This window comes from Leishmania mexicana, chromosome 20, assembly GCF_000234665.1.
Source record: "Leishmania mexicana MHOM/GT/2001/U1103 complete genome, chromosome 20".
Classification (NCBI taxonomy): Eukaryota; Euglenozoa; class Kinetoplastea; order Trypanosomatida; family Trypanosomatidae; genus Leishmania; species Leishmania mexicana.
The window spans coordinates 2,005,833-2,025,411 of record NC_018324.1 but is presented as its reverse complement, the minus strand read 5'-3'; the positions used below and the strand labels follow the sequence as shown (position 1 = coordinate 2,025,411).

Sequence of the window (19,579 nt, the reverse complement as noted above, 5' to 3'; positions counted from 1 at the left end):
TCTTGTTTTTGTTTCCGCTCTAGGTAGTTGCGTCACGCGTTTTTTTTTCGATTGACGTGTTCTGTGGTACCCCGGTCACCCCGTATCTCTCCCGCGTCTTCGATCTTTTTCCCTTCCCTTGTGCGTCACTAGAAGGGGCCGGCAGAGGCTTCTCGCTCAGTCAGTAGCACCTCTGCCGAGGCACCACTACACACACCTCTGCGTCCAGTGCCACCCTCCTCTTCTCCCCGTTGCCTCCTGTGGAGTAATGGGCTCCATTATTCATGAAGCCCCTCATGTGCGGGAGGCGGTCCTTGAGAACCAAGTGCAGGCTTTCTACATCGCCCCTCGACCACCATACCAGCACTCGCTTGATGCTCATGGTGGACATCGCTTGGTCCACGGAGGCACCGGCAGGAGCGGATCACCACGCCAAGCACACCTTCAGCCGTCGCCTCCTGCAGTTCGAAAAACATCGACTGCCGCTCACCTAAACTCTAGATTTGCATCTACTCCCGTACGACCGTTGGACGCTCTTTCTGGTTGTGCGGCTGCTGCGCAGCGGCGGCGATACCGCTCATCTCGCTCCGCTACGGAAGGGAAGGCGGTCGCAGCGGCCAAACAAACTCTGGAGCGCCTGCAAGTCGCGCCGCCTTCAGCATCTTTCCGGCATCATCGGGAATCACATCTCTTGTCTCTCGCGGCGTGGCAGCCGCTTATTTTGTCAGCAGCCCCGAATCGTGCACCTCGGCAGCCTGTGGCCCCCGTCTCGAGCCCGCAGCACTCTGAGTTTTCGACGTCCGGCCCAACATGGGCTGCATCGAGTTGTAGCGGCTCTGAAGCAGAGGGGCTCGGCACGATCTCGCTCCGGTGGCAGCTGCGTCGAGGCAACCGCGGCGCGGCGCCGTTTCCGCCCACCTTTGGGGAGAAGAATGGCCGCGCAGCCGGAAATCAGCAACATCCACTCCAGGTGCTGCACTTTTTAGGCGCCGCCGCCTTCAATGACTCTCCACTAGGCACTTTTCTTCCATGCCTAAGCCTGCGGATGGCGCCTAACCTTGCCGGCACCACTGTGCAGAGCATCGATCGACAACCAATATCGCGGCCATCACTGCGTTCGTATGGCCGGCAGAACACAGGAGCGCACCGTAGCCAATCGCGCGCAGAGACGCTGGCCGTGCACCTCGGCGACGTTGAGGCACGCACCTATCTTGTCGAGGTACTGCAAGGCGAAGCAAGTCCACTGGAGTCTTTGCTGAAGGCGTACCCGGGCTGCGTCTGGGACGGGTCAGAGTTCTTGCTGCTGCCTTTGCTAGACGAGCAGCGGGAGCCGAGCGAGGTCCTGCCATCAGCCATTGCACGAGAGCCGACGGTGCACGTGCGCGGCGCGGTCGAGGAGAGCGACACGACCGCCAGCATGGACAATGCACCACCCTTGGGTTTCGGAAGAGAGGCGGCCGACGAAATGGTGCTCCCTGGCATGACGACGTTCTTGTGCTCCGCCAATGCGTCATTCGATGGCGCAGGCGGCGGCGGCACAGTGCCCGGTGCAACGCCTCCTCCGTCGTCGCAGGCAAGTGTGCCCATGAACGGTGGTGACTCAGTGGTGAACAGCGCGGGCTCCGCAGCTCGCAACACAATGGGCATGCAGGCCGGACGGCTGACGACCACCGCTGTCCCGGTCGTGCCTTGCTGGAAGCGCTTCAGCGTAACAGCCGCCCTGTATCTGGCCCTCGGCGATGCTGGTTGTTGCGATGTGGCCCACTTCCCTTACGCAGCGGTCCAGCTGTGCGACTGGGACGACCTCGTAGGGCAGCAGCGGATCCGCATCGAGGCGAAGGTGAGCTGCTCCGCAGCTGCGATCAGCGCCCTCGAAAAGGGGACGCGTGGCCGGCGCGCCCGGCTCGTGCCGGTGGCGGTCCTGCTCCCCACGTCTCGCAAGGGGGTAATGCGGCGGCCCTTGTCGCTGACGACGCAGCCCTTCACGGATGCCGAAGTGTTTCAGCTCTTCTACCTGCAGCTACTGTTTCGCGCCTACTTCGATGTCCGCTTCCGCGGTATGACCTTCACGCCACCTGGGCAAGCAGCGCGGCACCTTCGCTCCGACCTTGTCGCCGCGCGTTCGAGTGGTAGCCACCACGTGGCCTTTGAGCACCCTACGAAGAACGATGAGTGGTTGCTTTTTCCCGCTCACACCCGCCTTCTGACACTGCTGAACCTGGAGGAGGCGGTTGTGCCGCTCTATGCGACGCCAGCGGAGCTGCAGGAAACCTTCTCGCTCCCACTCTTTGGCGCCGGTGAAACGTTGCCGTGCCTAGGCGTCGCGGGCCGCGATGCGGCGCAGTGGGCGGCAACGGTGGAGGTCAGCAGCCCCGAAACAGCCGTCCTGGCGCTGGTAGCTCTCTTCGACAAAATGAGGGATCAGTTCGGGTGCACTCGTGGTGAGCTGTGGCGCCGCGCCACCGGGGACGCCCATGGCGGTGCTTTGCCCTTCGCACCGCTCCTCTTTCGCTGCGGTGAGCTCACGGCGGGGGCGTCGTTGCAGCTCAATGGCGTAACCCTCTCCCGCTTCTTCGTTCCGCCGAGCAAGCAAGCGACGGCTGGGTCTGGCGCACCTCCTGCGGGTGACGTCTCGGCCGACTCCCCTCCCAGTGGTTCGCTTCTTTCGGGCATCCCGGCGGTGGACTCGGCGCACACGACCACAGACAGCCCCACACCCTCCCTGTCCCCTAGGCCGTTGTTGACAGAGATCGGGCTCCAAGCGGCCACATCTACGACCATGGACACTGTGACCGAGATGGTACCCGATGCGGGTGGTACGCGCGCCAGCTTTGATGGTGACCAAGACAGAGATGCAGGGTTCCCCAGCTCCTCGGATGCAGTTGAACTGGCCGGCACCAAGTCATCGGAGGAGATGCTGTGCGGTTCCAAGAGCGTCCCGCCCGTGCTGGTACACTTGGGCTCTGTTCATAACACTGCCGGCGCCACGTCCGCGCAAAGCCCCAACATCGTACCCGCCTTGGTTTCTACTGTGGATTCGGATCAGGAGGAGGATGCCGAGAAGGCTGAGGCGCCGCCACTCTGTGTCGTAGCAGACTTCGAAGGTGTGAGGCTGGACGAGGTGACGACGACCTGCAGCGAGCTGCGAAGCGCCTCCTCTGTTGGTCCGTCGAGTCCGTTTACGAAGCGGGAGAGCTTGATCACACGGTGGCGTGACTACATCCAGAACGGCAACTGCGCCATCTTTACTGGTGCTACGACTGACATAGAGGTGCTGCGGTTTCTCGGTCGAGGCGGCAGCGGCCTTGTCTACAGCGGCATCTACGGCTCTCAGCGGCTCCCTGTGGCGGTAAAGGTGTTCGTCATCCCGGAGGGCATGGACCACGAGCAGTACGTGCGGGAGTCTCTCACGGATGTCGCGTTCTACGTCCTGCTGAATGAGCTCGAAGACTTTGCTGTGTGCTACGGCGGCCGCGCCCATGACTTCATCGTGAGCCAGCAGACGCCGAAGGGGCTACCAGCAGAGACCGCGGCCGAGGCGCGACGCGGGGACGACGACGCGACAATCAAACTGTGCTACTTGGTCACAGACTTGATGGATGGTACACTGGGGCGGTTCTTGACGGAGCACGACGCCGACTTCGACCCCTTGTACGACCAACTGGTCAACTCCCCCCTGCGCGATGGCGAGCTTTTCCAGTTCCTTTTTATCCAACTCGTCACCAAGATGCTGTTCGACTGGAAAGTGCTGGATATGATGCTGAACAATCAGCTCCGTGGGGACAACATTGGGTACCGCTACGTGGCGAGGCCGCCAGCGCAAATCGCGCACCTGAGGGAGAGCCCAGAGGAGGCTGTGGCGCTGGCCGGGTCACGTCAGTACTACGCTGGTATTCTATACGGCTTCCAGTTTGGGCCTGATGAGCCTTTACACTACCTGCGCTTTCCCGCCGAGACAGGTGTGGCAAATCATGCCAAGTTGGGTCCGCTGCGCTTCATCTGCATCATCGATGTAGGACAAGGCATACAGCCAAATGTGGCAGAGCTCGTGCGCAACCGCTTCATCGGTGAAACTGTGCTTGACTCGTGCGTCGAGGACGATGGCTTCGGCCGGTACTGGCCGCTTAACGAGCTGTACTGCAGCTACGTGGACGTCGAAGGAACTCTCGCGAAGGACGTGGCCGCCTGGGGTAGTGCGCGGCGCGTGGCCACAAAAGAGGATGCCTCTCAGGCGCTACGTGAGCTGTTCGAGTACTTCTACCCGACCTTCGGCATCGAGGCGCCGACAGAGGAGGAGCTGCACACTTACTTGTGTTTCTCGTGGACCCCAACCAACCTGGGGCACCTGAAAGCCGCGGACGTCTACCGGGGCGAGTGAGTACGCAGTCAAATCCACCCAAACGGAACCAAAAAAGAAAAAACAACAAGAGACACCAGGTCCTCGTGACTGTTTCATGTTGTCTCCCTTCGCCTGTCTTTGTGTACGGCTGCTAAAGCAGAGGCAATAACATGCCCTGTAGTCATTATACCTTCAGCGCCGTACTTTGGTATTAGGTTCTTCCCCCCCTCCCCCACCGGAGTGCGTCTGTCGCGGGAGCGGTGTGTGTGCGTATCCTGTACTGACGGCGTGCACCTCTCTTTTTCTCTTCCCCATGTAAAACTATCTTTATAACTTATTATTTTCGAATACCATCAAGTCTTGTGCGTGCGTGGGTGCCCCCCACCCCCACCGTTTTTCTTCCTTCACTGGATGTCGTTCGCTTATTCCCCTTTCTATGGACCTTTTTTTCACCTCCCCTCTCCTTTTGTTTTGTATACGCGAGATAGAAAAGAGATCGGGTCTGCTGGCCCCTCCTCCTCCCCCTCCTCCCCCGACTTCATCGCGCTTCTGCGCCGCACCCACCACCATCTTTCACGGAACGTCCCGCGGCAGGTGATCACGCCGGAAAACACAATGTGACCACAGCGCTTCGGTGGCTTTCATGCAGATACGCAGTCATTGACGCTTCTTCGGAGCTCCGCACATACGCACAGCCCACATGCGCAGCGGTCGCGCGTGCGCCAGCATATCACTCCCTGGCAGCTGCTGCGGGCGGGCTCTCCGGATGAGGAGAGAGCAGCGGCACTCAGGCAGCACCTCTCTCGTTTTTTTTCTGCCAGGCACCCCTAATCGCCGCAGGCGGATGGTGCGGCACAGACAGACGTCAAATCAGGAGCCGCGGCGATGCTGTACGATAATAATACACCCATAGGCACAGCGGCGAAATGCTGCGGCCACCGTGCTTGCCACGACGGCATCGACGGAGGTGGAGGAAGATGACCGCCACCCGGACAGCAGCGGCGCCCTGAGGCAGGCCACAAGATCCCTTAGTGCGAGCACACGGTGCGCAGGCGCTGCCATGCACAGCTGTGCCTGGGTGTACCGCATCCAGGCAAGGCATGCGGTTGTCCGATGCGCAAGAGTGAGGGACGAAAAAGGGCGCGAAGGGGACCATACGCATCGCGACGCCACGGCGCATGTGTGCGCAGAGCATGCGGCGTCTCCTGCGCCCGACCCGGTGCGCCGATGTGGAGGGCACGTGTGCCGGGAGCATGGCGAGGGAGAGCCCCGAATCAGCGCCCTCGAGTCCTCCGGACCCGAACGTGGAGGGAGAAGCATGGCGCACGACCAGGTTGCCGGGGCTCGGAAGGGCTCTCACCGGAGGCTGGCCGACTTGTTCCTCGGAGCTCATCCGGCACGCGCCCGGCCCCCACCCCCTGTAACCCCGCAGGGCGGACGCCACCGCCACCGCCCTCGAGCAGAGCCCTCCGACGCCGACCGCGCAGCACGTAGCCGAGGAAGGGGTGGGCAGATGCTGTTGGACGCATGGCGCGATTCGTTCTCGGCGACCGGGAGATGTTGCGGCCAGAGGGCTGTGGCACTGTGGTTGCGGAGGCGTGTATACTTTTTTTTTGCTGGCGTGTGCGTGGTGGAATGGGCACGTTGTGCAAACCGCGCAAGCAAATGTTTTTTTTTTTATTGTGTAGTGTGCTGATGACCTTTGCTCGGTTTTACTGTCTGTCATAGCCTTTTCCCCTTTTTTATCTGGGGTATGTGCAGAGGCCCTAAAGAAAAAGGCGAGAAGGAAGCTTGCAGGCGTGTCGCAGAATCTGAGCAGTCGCTGCCACGTCGACGGCACTGAATGAGAAAGTCTATCGTCGCCTGTGGCGCGTACTCGGTGGTTGTCTGGCGTTTGCTAAGTGGCCCCTGGAGCTGTCGCTATCTCGGTGTGCGCGTGTCGTGAAGTACATGCACGTTACCCCGGGGGCCCACTACTTTTTCCCCGGTAGAGGTGACCTTTTTTCCATGCATCAGGACCATCGTCTCTTCTCCGGACTTTTTTCACTCCTCACACCCCCTTCCCTCTCTTTGCCTCTCGTCTCTTCTTCGCAGCCGTGCCGCCTCCACTCTTGTCCCGGTCGCGCGTGCGTCATCACCGCCTTCTTTTTTATTTTTCTGTCTTCGCGGCGTCGAGTGCTCGTTTTTCAGTCACAAAGACACGTTGTCGACGTTCTGTACGCCACCGACTCTCACGGTGCATGGACCGATCACCACAGGCAGCACAAGGTCGCACGCATTCCAGGCCTGTGTTTGCTCTGCGTTCGCCACGTCGACCTCTCTTCGAGAGGCTTTCGCTGTCCGTCACGCGTGCTTATCGCTGTCTCCTTCTTCCGACTCGCCTTTGTGGCCTCGACGAAAAAAAGGGAAAACTACCGCAGCGCCATGTACACGGAGAAGGACTCGTACGCACCTACCAAGGTGATGACGGAAGAGGAGCTGCAGCGCAGCGTAGATCGTCTCAGCCGTAGTGATCGGGTCAAGGTCGAACTGAAGCCACTTGCACCGTGCAGCGTCATCACCAGGGAGGCTCTTGACAAACGTATTCACCACCTCTACGACGAGTCTCTGGAGCGGCGGCAGCGTGAGCGTGAAGAAGTGGCGCGGCAGATGGACGCTGCGATCAAGAAGGACACCACCATCACCGTGACCAAGATTACCCCGCTCGAGGAGGAAGCTCTTGTGCGCCACCTCTACGACGAGACGTTGGCTACCAAACAGAGAAACTTCGACGAGCTGTACAAGCAGGTGACCTCGCACTACGAGCGCAACACTAAAAAACTGACGGCCAAGAAACACTTGACCGCGGTGGACCGGCTTTACCGTGAGGGGATGGAGCGAGAACGTAATAAGCACATTGCTCTGTACGAGAAGTACGTTGTCGCTCGTCAGCTGCCGCCACCGCAGCGCACAGCAGCTGAGCTAGCGGCATCTGCTGACAAGATGACGAGGGGCGAGGGTTTGGCCTCTTGATACGCGTGTGTGTACCCGCACAGCGCACCGACACCGAGTCACGTTTGCACTGTCCCAGCATGCATGTATCATCTCCAGCTCATGCTGCTGCCCCCTCCCCCAATCAGCTCTTTCTGACTTATCATGCTGCAGGGTGTTGCTCGATTTCTTTGTCTCGGTCTTTGCCGCCTCTTGATGTCTATGTAAGCTTTTCATACGCTGACAGCTTTTTGTTGCAATGTATTCCAGTGAAGGTCCAACTTGGACAGTGAACGCATACCCCCGCCAATCGGCGTCTGCCTCCTGCGATCTCCTCTGCTTCCACAGCTCCTCCCCTTCTTCTTCCACAGCTTGTCAGTGCGCCTCGGATGCCGTCTGTACGATTTTTCCTTCTCGTTCTCTTCACGGGTTTTCACATGTGCTTCCCTCTTTTTTTTTGCTCGTGTAGCTCGGCGTTGTATTTTGCCAAGACGGTCAGCGCTGGCGGAGGGCACTGGTATCGGGCACGTGTGGTTGGTTTCTTGACTTGGAGGGGGCTCGCAAAGCTCTTTGCCCAGCTCTTCTAGGCGTTTTTCGTTGTGTGTTCACTAGAATCCCCACACGCGCCTTCCTCCCGCTGCTGTGAGCGTGCTAGAATCAGTTCCACCCCATGCAAAGCCTCCCGTTCGCGTCTCCATCAAGTGCGACTGGCGATTCGGGAGGGCAGGTAGCCCAGCACTCTCGTGCCTATCGAGCCGTTGCATTTGTACGGCTCCTTGTTTACTACTTTATGTAGGGAGACTTGATGTAAGCAACGCGGTCAAACACAACCACCTGATCGAGTTCTCGAGGTATCTGTGTGCTGCTGTTGACGAAGCCGACTCGCTTTTCAACAGCTTTCCTGTTTCCTCCCCTACTTTCGGCTCTGTCACGCTGTTGAAGGGACGGAGGCATTATTCACGGTGGAGAGAGAACAACCCCAAATCTGCGGAATAACACCGCATCCGGCCTACATGCCGGCTGCAGCTGGTGGTGCGCAGGCATGTGTTTATCGTAGGCAAGGTTCTGTGACTCATGACATCATAGTTTGCTCGCGGTTTTTCTTTTCTGAGACCGTGCTCGCCCCCCTCGCCCGCGCCCTCCTTCCCTCTGCTTGCACGTTCCTCTTTTTCTCCTTTTGCCGCCCTTTTCCCGTTGACGGGCGCCTCTTCGTTTCTTTTCGTTTGATTGTGTCGCGTGCGCGTGTGTGCGATTCGCTCATCTCGTGGCTGTCTCTTTTCGTTATGTATTCGTTTCGTGTGTTGCATGCTCCAATGCATGTTGTGCATGTGTAGCGGATAGCCCGTTGAACTTCAAGTACAGATGCCTCACTAGGTCCAGCGGCGCCTCGGCACACACACACACACACACACACACTCACACACACAGAAGTCCGTTTGCCTTCTCTCGCCGCTGATTCATGTGCGCCTTGCTTTTCTTGTGTTGTCTTCTTTTCTATGTTCTCGAGCCAAAACGCAGACACCAACAAAACGTGGTAGAAGACAGCACATGTGCTTACTGCGCTTCCCTTCCGCCGTCGCTTTTCTTTCTCCCTTAGCTCGTATGCGGTGGCGCTTCTGTGCAACGCAATGGACCTCACCAGCTCCTCAGCAGCGCTGGGGGAGAGACGTGAGCTGTCGGAACAGGAGGTGCTGGACTGGCTGAGCCGCCGCGGGTTTGCCCATGCCCACGCCGCGCTCATGGCGGAAACCTCATCGCAGGCGCTGACGAATGATGACTCCCCTGCCAGGCAGCGCTTTGTGCGCGACGGTGCCCTAGAGGTGACGGCAAATGGAGCGATTCCGACATCCGCCGAGCTTCAGGCAGCGCTGCGTGACAGTGTCGTGGAGGCCCTGTCCGCATACAGGGACTTGGCGCGTGACGACAATGTGCTCACCCTGCTAGAACGTTGGGACCCTCAGCTTTGCTCTCTTTATGTGCAGCGGGCCGAAAAGCGCAGCGAGGAGGACCGCAGCAGCCTAGAGAGGTGGGCTCAGGTGGCCGAGGAATCCAACGCGCAACTTCGCACCCGCGAGCGCGAACTGGACGTGCAGATGAAGCAGACCGTAGCAATCATTGCGGAGCGCCTGCAGACTTTGGCCAGCTCGTTGGACCCGATGCGCAAGGATATTCTTCTTCCGCTGCTTCGTACTGTGGCGGTGCTGGGCTCATCCGGTACTGTGCGCGCTGCAGCGCGGCACATGATGCTAACTCTCTACAAGCGACCGATGATGGAGCATCGAATGGCCATCGTGCAGGAGTGGCTGCGCGTAGCTCAGGAGGCACCCTCGCGAACGCTGGAGCAGGAGCTGATTCCAGAGCTGTACACCCTCGTCAACGCACAGGCGTTTGAGCGACGGCTGCTGGCCCTCGATTGCGCTGCTGCTGTGGCGCCGCTGTTGCGACACTCTCCGCAGGTGCGTTACTCGCTATGCCAGGGATTGCTGCGGCCATTGTGTGAGGACGACACGTCCGCGGTACGCCGCGAGTTGCCACGCTGTCTCTCCTTGCTTTGGGGTGACGCCACGACCGCCGGGACTACGACCACCATGAACTCGCCTGCGTCGGCAGGCGCCATTCTGAGACCAAGCGTTGGGGGCGGACTACCGGCGGAGACAAACACCGTGCATTCATCTACAGCGCATACATCTGTTGAGGGCTTGCCTGGTGCCATCACGGCGTCCTTGTCACCAACACAGCAGACGTTTTTCATGGAGCTTCTGGTGCACTTAGCGACTGACAGCAACAGTCGAGCGGTGCGACAGGCGGCGCAGACGCAGTTGTGCGAGGTGCTTTATCCGGTTTTTCTCCGGGACGGGGTGCTGCTAACGCAATTCGTGCCTCTGCTGCTGACTGTGATGGAGATGGAGGCAACGCAGTGGCTGCTGCGCAAGGGAGTAGACAAAAACATCAGCAGTGCTGCTGCTTTAGGCTCTGCCAACGCGGCCCACATCGGGGAATGGCAGAAAGGCCCCACGGACGAATCCAACGCGTCTGCAGCGGCGGCACTGTCTCTCAGCAACGTCATGACACTCATCCAACTTCTTCACGCGGCCCTCCGCTGCGTTGCCGCAGAGTTGCTGCACAGTCGTGAGGCTGAGGGCCGCCGTGATCGCTGCCAGGCCAGTGATGGCTCGCAAACCTCGTCTTCATTGTCGTCCGCCTATGTGCGTGTTGTGCTTCCTATCGCGTACAATCTGCTCTCTAGCCTCCTATCCAAGGTCCACCTCGCGTCCCTGACCACAGGTGGGGAAGGTGGCGCGCCGAGCAGTAGCGATGCAAGTACCCGCTTGTGCGGTCCACTGTGCGCGCTGTGTGCCACACTCGCGTCGTTGGTACCGTTACTTGGTGCGCAGGTGTGGCAGGAAGTGGCACACTACTTGAAAGGGCCGCTCGCTTCTGGTCCGCGGCATGAAGTTGAGGCTGCGGCCGTAGGCGAGGGCACTTCCGAACTGACAGCAGCGCGGCCACCCCCACCACCGCTACAGCCTCTCCCGCCGCAAAGTGCGATGGGTGCTTCGCTGACTCAGCAGGATCTGGAGAGGGGGCAGCTGCTCTTCGTGTTTTCCTTCTTCCTTTTCCTCTGCGGTGACGCCGTGACGCTGCCGCAAGGTGGAACAGGTGCCAGCGCGGAGGACGACGCTACAGCGTCGGAGAGGAAAAGGCAAACCACTGACATGGATGCTTTCACTCCTTCCACGCCGCCGCTTTCCGAGTCCCTCACCCCGAAGCGCATCCGGAGGGAGAGTCTCCGCTTTGTCACTTGGAGCATTTCGCTGGAGAGCGAGGACGTCAGCTGCCCCCGCTCTGCGCCTCTCATGGCGTGCATCCGGTGCGTGGCAGCCTTGACTCCCTTGGCGATGGCGAGTCACGAGATGGGGTCTGGCATTTCAGGACTGGTGAGGTTTCTTGTGGCTTCACCAGACGTGCGGCAGCGACTGACGGCTGTGGTGCTGGCCCACGACACCTGCGCTGTGCTTGCAAGCGAGCGCCTGAAAGTAGTGCTACTGATTGAGCCTCTGTTGCCCCTTCTCGAGGACCCGCAGCCAGCTGTGCAAGAGGCCGCCTTGTCTGGAGTCCTGTCCGTTTCAGTTGCCCTGACGGAGCCGCGGGCACAAGAGAAGGTCATTCGACCCGTACTGCGTGTGGCGGACGCTACCGGATGTACCTCGCGTTTCACCCGCTGCCTGCTACAGCAGCTCTACCAGCTCATGCAGCGCATGCCGGCCGAGCCGCGCGAGGCGCTTCTCTACCCGCAGCTCTCCCTACTCATGGACCATCTCGCCGAGCTGTGCGTGGAGCGGGTGTCCCAGGAAGTTTTTAGTGCCGCGCCGGCGGCAGCGAGGCGGTCGTCCATGGCATCGACGTCAGCGGGTGCACGAATCGCCCTACAGGGGAGTGCCGGCAGTGAGCAGCGTGATCTGGGTGAGTATGACTGGGAGGATACGATGCTCGTGCTTAACGCGCTGCTGAACAGCATCGTTAAGTGCGCTGTGGTGACTCCGACACTCGTCTATCGGTACCTGCTGCCCGGCATCCAGCAACTGTCCAGTGACGGTATCTTGTCTGCATGCAGCCCGTCACTGCGATCACGCTGGCTGCGCCTGCACAAGAATTACCAAGTCTTTATGGAAAACAACAACGCCAGCCGGCTCGCTTCGAGTGGTGCCGCCTCGGCTGGCGGAAAGCCGAAGGTCGGTACATTGCTGGACCGCTTTAAGCATGAACTGAAGCGGCGACTGTGAGCCAAAGCCAAAGAACGAAGTAGGGCCGCGACCGTCTGTCGCCGATCACCATCGCCTTTTCATGTGGGCGTGGAGTTGCAGTTGGAGCGGGGCTTTGCTGCATTCCGTTCTCTTTTCTGTTCTTGGAATGCGCGTCAAGTGAGGGAGCGAGAGGGGGGGTTGTGCGGTTGCGTGAGAGATATTGAAGCATGCGCGCGTGTGAAGGCGACTTGAGGTGGTGGCTTTCTATTCTTCGCCCTTTACCGAGCTCGATCTTCAGCGGGGGTCGTGGTGGTGGTGGTGGTGGGGAGGGAAGGGTATGTGTGCATATCACGTTGACGCCGTTGCGCTTAACGCTACTGAAATGGCAGTCGCGTATGCCCTTCCTCAAACTGCCTCGTTGCCCAGCGCGGTGTATGACTCCAGCTGGACTGTTCTGTGGGCGTGTTTTCTTATTTCCGTCGCCGGTGTTCCTCCTCATCTGTGCTCCACCCCTCCTCCCTTTTCTCTTACATTCTCTGAGCCAGACAGGTTTGCAGGCGTCCTTCAAAACATTATCGTTTCCGTTCGTCTCCGCTGCAAGCGCAGTCGGCGAGGGAGGCCAGCAACACTTGCGCGCGCACACGCACGCCTCTTCTTTGTCCATCACTGGTGCCGAACTCGCCCATGTACGCGTAGAGAAACGTGCAGAACACTTTCATTTTGAGGCATTAGTGAGAGCGCAGAGCGCCTTTTCTCGGGAAAGGAAGGGAGTGAACACCGTTGCGAAACATCGACGATACTCGGAGCCACCCAGCGCAAAACGCAGTGACGCGCGTGCGAAAGACGCGTCAAATACAATGTTCCTGATTAGCTGGAACGTGGCGGGGTGGTCATCCACTTCACAGGCGATTCGGGAGAGCTTTGGCAGCATTCATGACTTCTTTGCATGCACCGATGCAGACATAATTTGTCTTCAGGAGTGCAAAGGCACGCTTGCGAAGCTGAGCGCATCTCCGGTGGACATGGGGGCAAGCGATCTACCCCTGAGCCGCCGACCCGTTGTCGCCCCTCTAGAGCGGCTGGAGGCTCAACAGAAACGGCGACGGTTATCCGGGTCGGTCGAGGGTTGTGCATCCGCCGTCAGCAGCGGCGGCGGTGGCGGTGGTGGTGGTAGCAACGACGGCATTGACGGCTGGGAGTCGTTCTGGTCCCTTAGCGGCAAGCAGCACCGCGGCTTCAACGGTGTCGTGACGTTTGCGCGGAAGGGCCTCACATGGCGATGCGACAGCCAGCCCTTTTCAGAGGATGAGTTCAATGAAGAGGGCCGCGCTGTGGTGACGCACCACAACGCCTTTGTGCTCGTGAACGTGTACGTGCCAAACGCTCGGGGCGGGGCCCGACACACCTTCAAGCTCCGTTTCCTGCATGCCTTGGAGAAGAAGATGGAGCAGCTGCGCCAGGATACAGGGAAGCCGGTCATCCTTGTCGGCGATCTGAATATGACGTATTGCGCGCACGACGCCGCCTGGTCGCTGCGTCGCATCCACCTGGGCACTCTCCTGCAGTTGCAGGCGTTTGCCGAGGTCGAGGGAGACACCGCGTGGACTGCTGCGCTCCCTCATCTTTCAAAAGCAGCCGTGAAGCGAGTGGCAAACATGATCGCAAACCATTTGTGTGCTCAGGCGCAAGAGATAGCTGCGTCCATGGACAGCGCTGCCACGGCTGCGTCGTCTTCTGGCACTGGTGTTGTTTCCGTTGATACGGAGGTCAACTCCAGCGACAACACGATCGATCGGGAAGCGCTGCAGCGGCTCTGCGCACTTCTCCCGCCGCGAGGCTCAAGCGGCGCTGGCAAGGGAATGCATAATTACGAGGCACCACCAGTGTCGCTGCGGGCCCTTTACGACGTCGGCTTTCGCTGCGCGTACACCTCCGATTTCGTGAAAAGTTCCCCGTGTCCCCACAACAGCGAGCTGTACGCAGTGGTGCACTTCTGCGGACTAGCCCCGCACTCAGATGCGTCGGCAGAGTTTATGGGCCGACTTCTCCAGCTACGCCTACCGGTGTCTTCCTCAGCAATGCCCCAGCGGCTGCCATGGACGGCGGCCACAGATGTGGCGGCTCGTCAAGCAGGGATTTCGCGAGTACGCATGTGGGACACTTTTCTGCTCACGAGAGAGATGATTGATGCATGGTCTACAGCTCCGGCGGACTCGCCACTGATTGATCTGATGCTGCTGCGCGAGGTAGAGCGTCCAAGACTGCGACCCTACTGCCCGTGCCCGTACACGTGCTGGGATCAGTCACGCAACCGCCGTCTCGAAAACGAGGGCACGCGACTCGACTACATCCTCGTTGACTCCGCTCTGCTCCCTGCGGTGGTGTGCCGCGCAGAGACAGTCAACAACGTCTTTGCCGGAGTGCCAGAGCGGAACTTATCCGCGTCTTTTGCGCCAGGGTCATCGGTAGATCGAGAGGACTTTTTCAGCGAACTGCATGGTACGCGCTACCGGGATGGCGTAATGCGTGCGATGGCCAACGGCGCCTACCCACCGGCGCCCTTTGATGGTACCGGGATGCCGGCGCTCTGTGAGCAAGCGCGAGAGCTGTGCTTTGCCGGCTTGCCCTCTACCGGTCTCTTTGTCACTCCACCGCAGTTTAGCGATCACATTGGAGTGGGCCTGCTCCTAGACTTGGCTGCGCTCGGCACCGAGAGCGAGCTACTCCAGCGTTCCGGCAAGGTGGTCGAGGACCACAAGTGTATGTATCGACCACCCGTCGGGCTGCACACCTTCTTTGCCGCCGCGGCCACCAAGAAGGCGACGGCCTCCGTCGCCAAGCCGTCTGTACAGAGAGAGATGGCTGCCGATGGGCAAGGCGTGCGCGAGGCGGAGGAAAGAGTAGCTGGAGACAAGAGAGCTCCCGACAGCTGCGCATCGCTTTCTTCCTTCAACTCTAGCACGAACGCGAGGACCGAGCCAGCGGTAGCCAAGTCTCGCACTGAAGACGGTGCCGTCGTTGCCCGTGGCGACGCAGAGGCGTGTATCATCGATGTGGATTCGCTGTGAGCAGTGCGGTCGACGGAGCGGGCTGATGTGTGCTGATGTTTTTGCTGCCGATTGCTCTGATTTGTGGCTGTAAATGGAGGAGAGGAGGGAGCAGCGCAGCGTCACGCTACGCGAGCATGTGCGCGTGTGGGATGCAGGTGACCGGGGGACGGTGGTGGTGGGAGGGCAGGCGCTTCTGCGCATTCTGTTTCTCGTTTGCATGACATTCTCACATTCTGTGCAAAGCGGCAAACACCGCAAACGACGAAGGCGATCTCGACAGTCGACGGCCATCCGCTGCGTCTGGTGCGCGACACGAAGTTGTGACGTGCAGAAAAGGAACACAAGAAACAGGCGAAGGTGGAGATTTTCCTCCACCTTCGAGCTTTCTCTTCGCATCACTGTGGTACCACGCGCAACGAGTTGTGCAGCGTACGAGCGCGTTTCTCCAGGGAGGAGGGAGAGGGGGGAGGTGAGGTGTCTGCGGCATGGAGGCGGGGCGTGTGCAAGCGGTGTAGCAAGCTGCGTCCCCCTCTTCACTTCCTACCCCCCCCAAAAAAAAAACACACACAGAGAGACAGTGACACTCCACCCATCAACTACTACTACGCTCCTCCTCGTCTTTCTTCACGACGCATGTGCTGTTTACTTTCCTGCCTCCTCCCCATCATCTTCGCTTTTTCTGCGTGGTGGTGGGCGCCTCCTGAACGTGGCCAAGAAAAAGAAAACGGAAAAAAAGCAAGGACCCAAAAAACCCATACAGGAGGGCGTGCAAGCAGCCCTGAGCGACGTTGGTGTCGGCGTCCGTGTAAGTTTGACGCGCGGTTGTGCGATTGAGGGGCTTGTGGTCGGGTCCGTTATTCTTCCTTTTTTTGTTTGTTAGTGACCCTTTTCCACTGGTGGCAGTTCCTCAACGCCTCTGTATCCGTTGCCACACACACACGCACGCACAGCCAGACACCTACCCACATCATCTGTCTGCACTGCTAAGAAAAAAACGTGTCTTACCGTGTGCCCACCTTTTTTGTTTCCGCTCTCGTGTCCGTTTCTTTGAAGTTTCGTCTCGGACCCTGCGCGTTGCCTCTGGTTCTCGTCTGGACTGCTTGTCGGCTCTCTTGTATGCTCCACCTCCTCCACCGACTAACCGTCTCTCGCTCTCTCTCTCACATTCGTTCGTGTAGCTGGGTGCGTGCGGGTGCATCCAATTTGTGATTCCCTCATCCTTACTCCTCCGACGCGGCAGCGAATCGGTTCGGCGGCTCTTTTTCGCCAACCCCGTCTTTTCTCGCTCATCCTCTCCTCTCTGCCAGGCGCACGTTTTTCGGCCCAATGAACGGTGCAGCGCTTATTGAGCAGGCCACTTTTGTCACGGAACGGGCGTGGGAGTATGCAAGCAACACGACCTCTGTCTTCCACAAAGCTCGCTCGCTTGTCGCCGGGGATGCACAGTTCTTCTCGGTTGCACCCAGAGTCGATGATCTTCGACGCAGCCTGAGCTCGGAGTCGCTCCATGACAAGCGCGATGGCATGAAGCGCATCATCGCGCAGATGTGCAAGGGAGGTGACATGCGCCACTTCTTTCCTGACGTAGTGAAGAACATTCACGTTCCCTCGATTGAACTGCGCAAGCTCATCTATGTTTTCATCGTCTACTATGCTGAAGACTGCCCCAACGAGACACTCCTGTCTATTTCTGCCTTCCAGAAGGACCTGCTCGACCCCAGCATGCATGTCCGCGCCCTCGCCCTCCGCATGCTCGCGTCGCTCCGCATTCTTGCCATTCAGCCGGTGGTGATGGTTGCCGTGAGGAAGTGCGCCGAGGACATGGCACCGTTGGTGCGCAAGACGGCCGCCCTCGCGCTTGTGCAGATGCACACAGTAGCTCGCCAGGAGCTGGACCGCGACACCGTGCGCCAGCTACTGCGAACGTTTCTGTCTGATCGCTGCCCTGACGTGGTCGGCGCAGCCGCGATGGCGTACACGAGGATCTGCCCGGATGAGTGGGACCTGGTGCACGGCGTGTACCGCCGACTGTGCAGGATTCTCAAGGATTGTGAGGAGTGGGGTCAGGTGGTGCTGCTGCGTCTGTTGCTGCGCTACGCTCGTCTGCACTTCGTGGACCCCAGTGGGCCATTTGCGGTCAAGACTGCCCGATGCAGCCGTGGCTCCTCGAGTCTCAGTGGGGAAGAAACGGACAGTGATGATGACGACGCAACGTCCTCGTCTCGCTCCTCCTTCAACATGACACCGTCACGGGGGCGTGGCGCCAAGACGAGCAACGCCGCCGCGGATGCACAGGTGGACCCAGATCTGCTGCTGCTTCTCAACTCGACTCGGCCGCTGCTGTGGAGCATGAACAGCGCTACTGTGGTCGCGGCCATCGCGCTCTTATGCCACTGCGGCACACGACACTTTCAGGAGGCGTGCGTGAAGCCGGCGATGCGACTGCTGAATACGTGCGCCGAGGGTCATACCGCCGTGCTGCATGTCATCTACGCCCTGCTGCTGCTTCAACGCGATGCATTCCTTCCGTATCTAAAGAGCTTCTTTTTGCTGCCCCTGGACGCGGCCGATGTGCGGCACACTAAGCTACGCATCCTCTCCCGCCTGGTCACCCCAGCCACCTGGACAGAGGTGTCTCGGGAGTTCCGGTCCTACCTGCATCAGTACAACGACGCCGCCGTCGTGGAGGCGATTCAAGGGTTGGCGCAGGCTGTACAGCAGTACCCACCCTTCGCCGCACACACCGTCCGTCTCGTGACTCCGCTGCTCTCAAGTCGGACGAGCTCACCTGCTGTTGTCGCGGAGGCCGTAGCGGTGTTGCGTGTGCTCGTACTGCAGGGCACCGACCCGGTGTGCATCTCACGGCTTGCCTGCCAGCTGACACTTGACATTATGGATCAGCGAATCACGGAGTCTTCGGCGGTGGCGACAATTCTCTGGTTGACAGGCGAGAACATATCCAGGCACCCCTCCATGGCAGCTGCGGCGCCGGACTGCTTCCGCGTGTTTGCAAAGCGCTTCGGTGGCCTCACTTCGGAGGTGAAGCGGCAGGTTCTCACCTTGGGCTGTAAAGTGTGGGTGCACTTGCAGGGCAACAGCGAGCTCTCGGAGCGCTTAAAACGGGTGTACCACTACGTTGCAGAGCTAGCCAAGTACGACGATGACTACATAATTCGGGACGAGGAGCGCCTCATTGAGGCGACGTTTGATCGGCAGAGCGACACATTTGCAGGTGTGCAGACCGCGCTGCTGCGCGAAAAGCCACTGCCAGACGTCAACGACCCCTACGCCGATCGAGCCGGCCTGGAGATTGGTACCTTTTCCCAGCTGCTAGGGTCGACAGTGCGTATCTATGACCCGCTGCCGACTTGGGCGACGGAAGCGACGGATGGGGCACTGCGCCGCTCCATCGAAGAGATGAACGCGGCTGCCGCCGCGGTGACCATGTTTGAGTCCACCTCCGATGAGGAAGAGAGCGGCAGCAATAGTAGCAGCGGTACAGAAGGAGATGAGAGCAACGACAGCGACGGCGCAGCCTCGTCTTCCGACTCCTACGAGTACAGTTACAGGGGCTCCAGTGACGTGGGGGATGTGAGCGGCAAGTCGAGCTCCGCGTCTGGCGGCGATGCCGCGGCTCTGTCCGGCGCTTCAGCAGCGCAGAAGGTCGCCAGGGGTACCGGGACAGTGAAGGTGTCGCCACCCAAGTTCACGGTGAAGGTCACGATGCAGTCAGCTCCACCGCCCACTCTTCCTCCAGTGTTAGCACAGGTGACCGTGAAAGCGGCTGAAAAGACAGACGCCGTGCCTGCTGTCGTCCCAGAGCTGCCGCCGTCGCCAGAGACGGTCATGGAGCTTCACTCGGCCGTAGAGGCGTAGGCGACAAGTTTGTGCTTGCTCTTCCCCTCCCTCTGTCTCCCTCTGTGCCAGTTGTAGGCGGTGCAGTGCATCGGCTCCCACATCAATACTGCAGGGGCGCGTTTGCGGAGGAGAGGATAGGACGAGAGTGCCGCGTGTCGAACCTGCTTGCATTTCTCTTTGTGGGTCTGTGGCCTTGTTGTTGCCCATGATGAGCCATGGACTTTCCTGATGGTGACTCTTCGACTTCGGCGGCTCTTTCTTTTGCTCATCGCTGCTCAGGCGCTCGAGTGAGGGGGAGGAGCGGCGCTTGCGGACCGACAGCCGTCCAGGTCTTTGAAGGCCCACCAGCTCCCTTCTCTTTCGTCTTTGTGGAGCAAGAGCGGAAACGGACGAATGGAAAGTGAACAGAGCTCACAGGAGTACACCCGCACAAACGCGTACCCGCAGACACGCTGCGCCACTCTTTCTCCCCGACTGTTCATTGGTAGCAACCGACGAAATCCAACAAAGTGGTACTCGAGAACACACACACACATACCTTCCCCACCACTCCAAAAAAAACGAACGGACCCCGCGAGCAAGCACCCACAGTGCGCACCGGCCGAACGCTTTCCTGCAGCGTCCCTTTACTGCCTCTG

The 19,579-nt window shown here is 59.7% G+C and overlaps 5 protein-coding genes across 5 annotated transcripts; all 5 read left to right on the top strand.

Moving 5' to 3' along the window:
- Window positions 1–1,024: 1,024 nt before the first annotated feature.
- On the top strand, window positions 1,025–4,357 carry LMXM_36_5300 (conserved hypothetical protein; the record flags this gene model as incomplete). Its single annotated transcript, XM_003874839.1, has 1 exon — window positions 1,025–4,357. One exon carries the CDS (start codon window positions 1,025–1,027, stop codon window positions 4,355–4,357), a length of 3,333 nt encoding a protein of 1,110 aa, XP_003874888.1.
- Window positions 4,358–6,742: 2,385 nt separating this feature from the next.
- On the top strand, window positions 6,743–7,330 carry LMXM_36_5290 (conserved hypothetical protein; the record flags this gene model as incomplete). Its single annotated transcript, XM_003874838.1, has 1 exon — window positions 6,743–7,330. One exon carries the CDS (start codon window positions 6,743–6,745, stop codon window positions 7,328–7,330), a length of 588 nt encoding a protein of 195 aa, XP_003874887.1.
- A 1,586-nt stretch (window positions 7,331–8,916) lies between these two features.
- LMXM_36_5280 (conserved hypothetical protein) lies at window positions 8,917–12,072 on the top strand (the record flags this gene model as incomplete). Its single annotated transcript, XM_003874837.1, has 1 exon — window positions 8,917–12,072. One exon carries the CDS (start codon window positions 8,917–8,919, stop codon window positions 12,070–12,072), a length of 3,156 nt encoding a protein of 1,051 aa, XP_003874886.1.
- Window positions 12,073–12,890: 818 nt separating this feature from the next.
- LMXM_36_5270 (endonuclease/exonuclease protein-like protein) lies at window positions 12,891–15,101 on the top strand (the record flags this gene model as incomplete). The annotated part of the gene is made up of 1 exon (XM_003874836.1): window positions 12,891–15,101. The coding sequence occupies one exon, from the start codon at window positions 12,891–12,893 to the stop codon at window positions 15,099–15,101; it is 2,211 nt and encodes a 736-aa protein (XP_003874885.1).
- A 1,308-nt stretch (window positions 15,102–16,409) lies between these two features.
- Window positions 16,410–18,959, top strand: LMXM_36_5260 (putative adaptin; the record flags this gene model as incomplete). Its single annotated transcript, XM_003874835.1, has 1 exon — window positions 16,410–18,959. One exon carries the CDS (start codon window positions 16,410–16,412, stop codon window positions 18,957–18,959), a length of 2,550 nt encoding a protein of 849 aa, XP_003874884.1.
- Window positions 18,960–19,579: the final 620 nt, after the last annotated feature.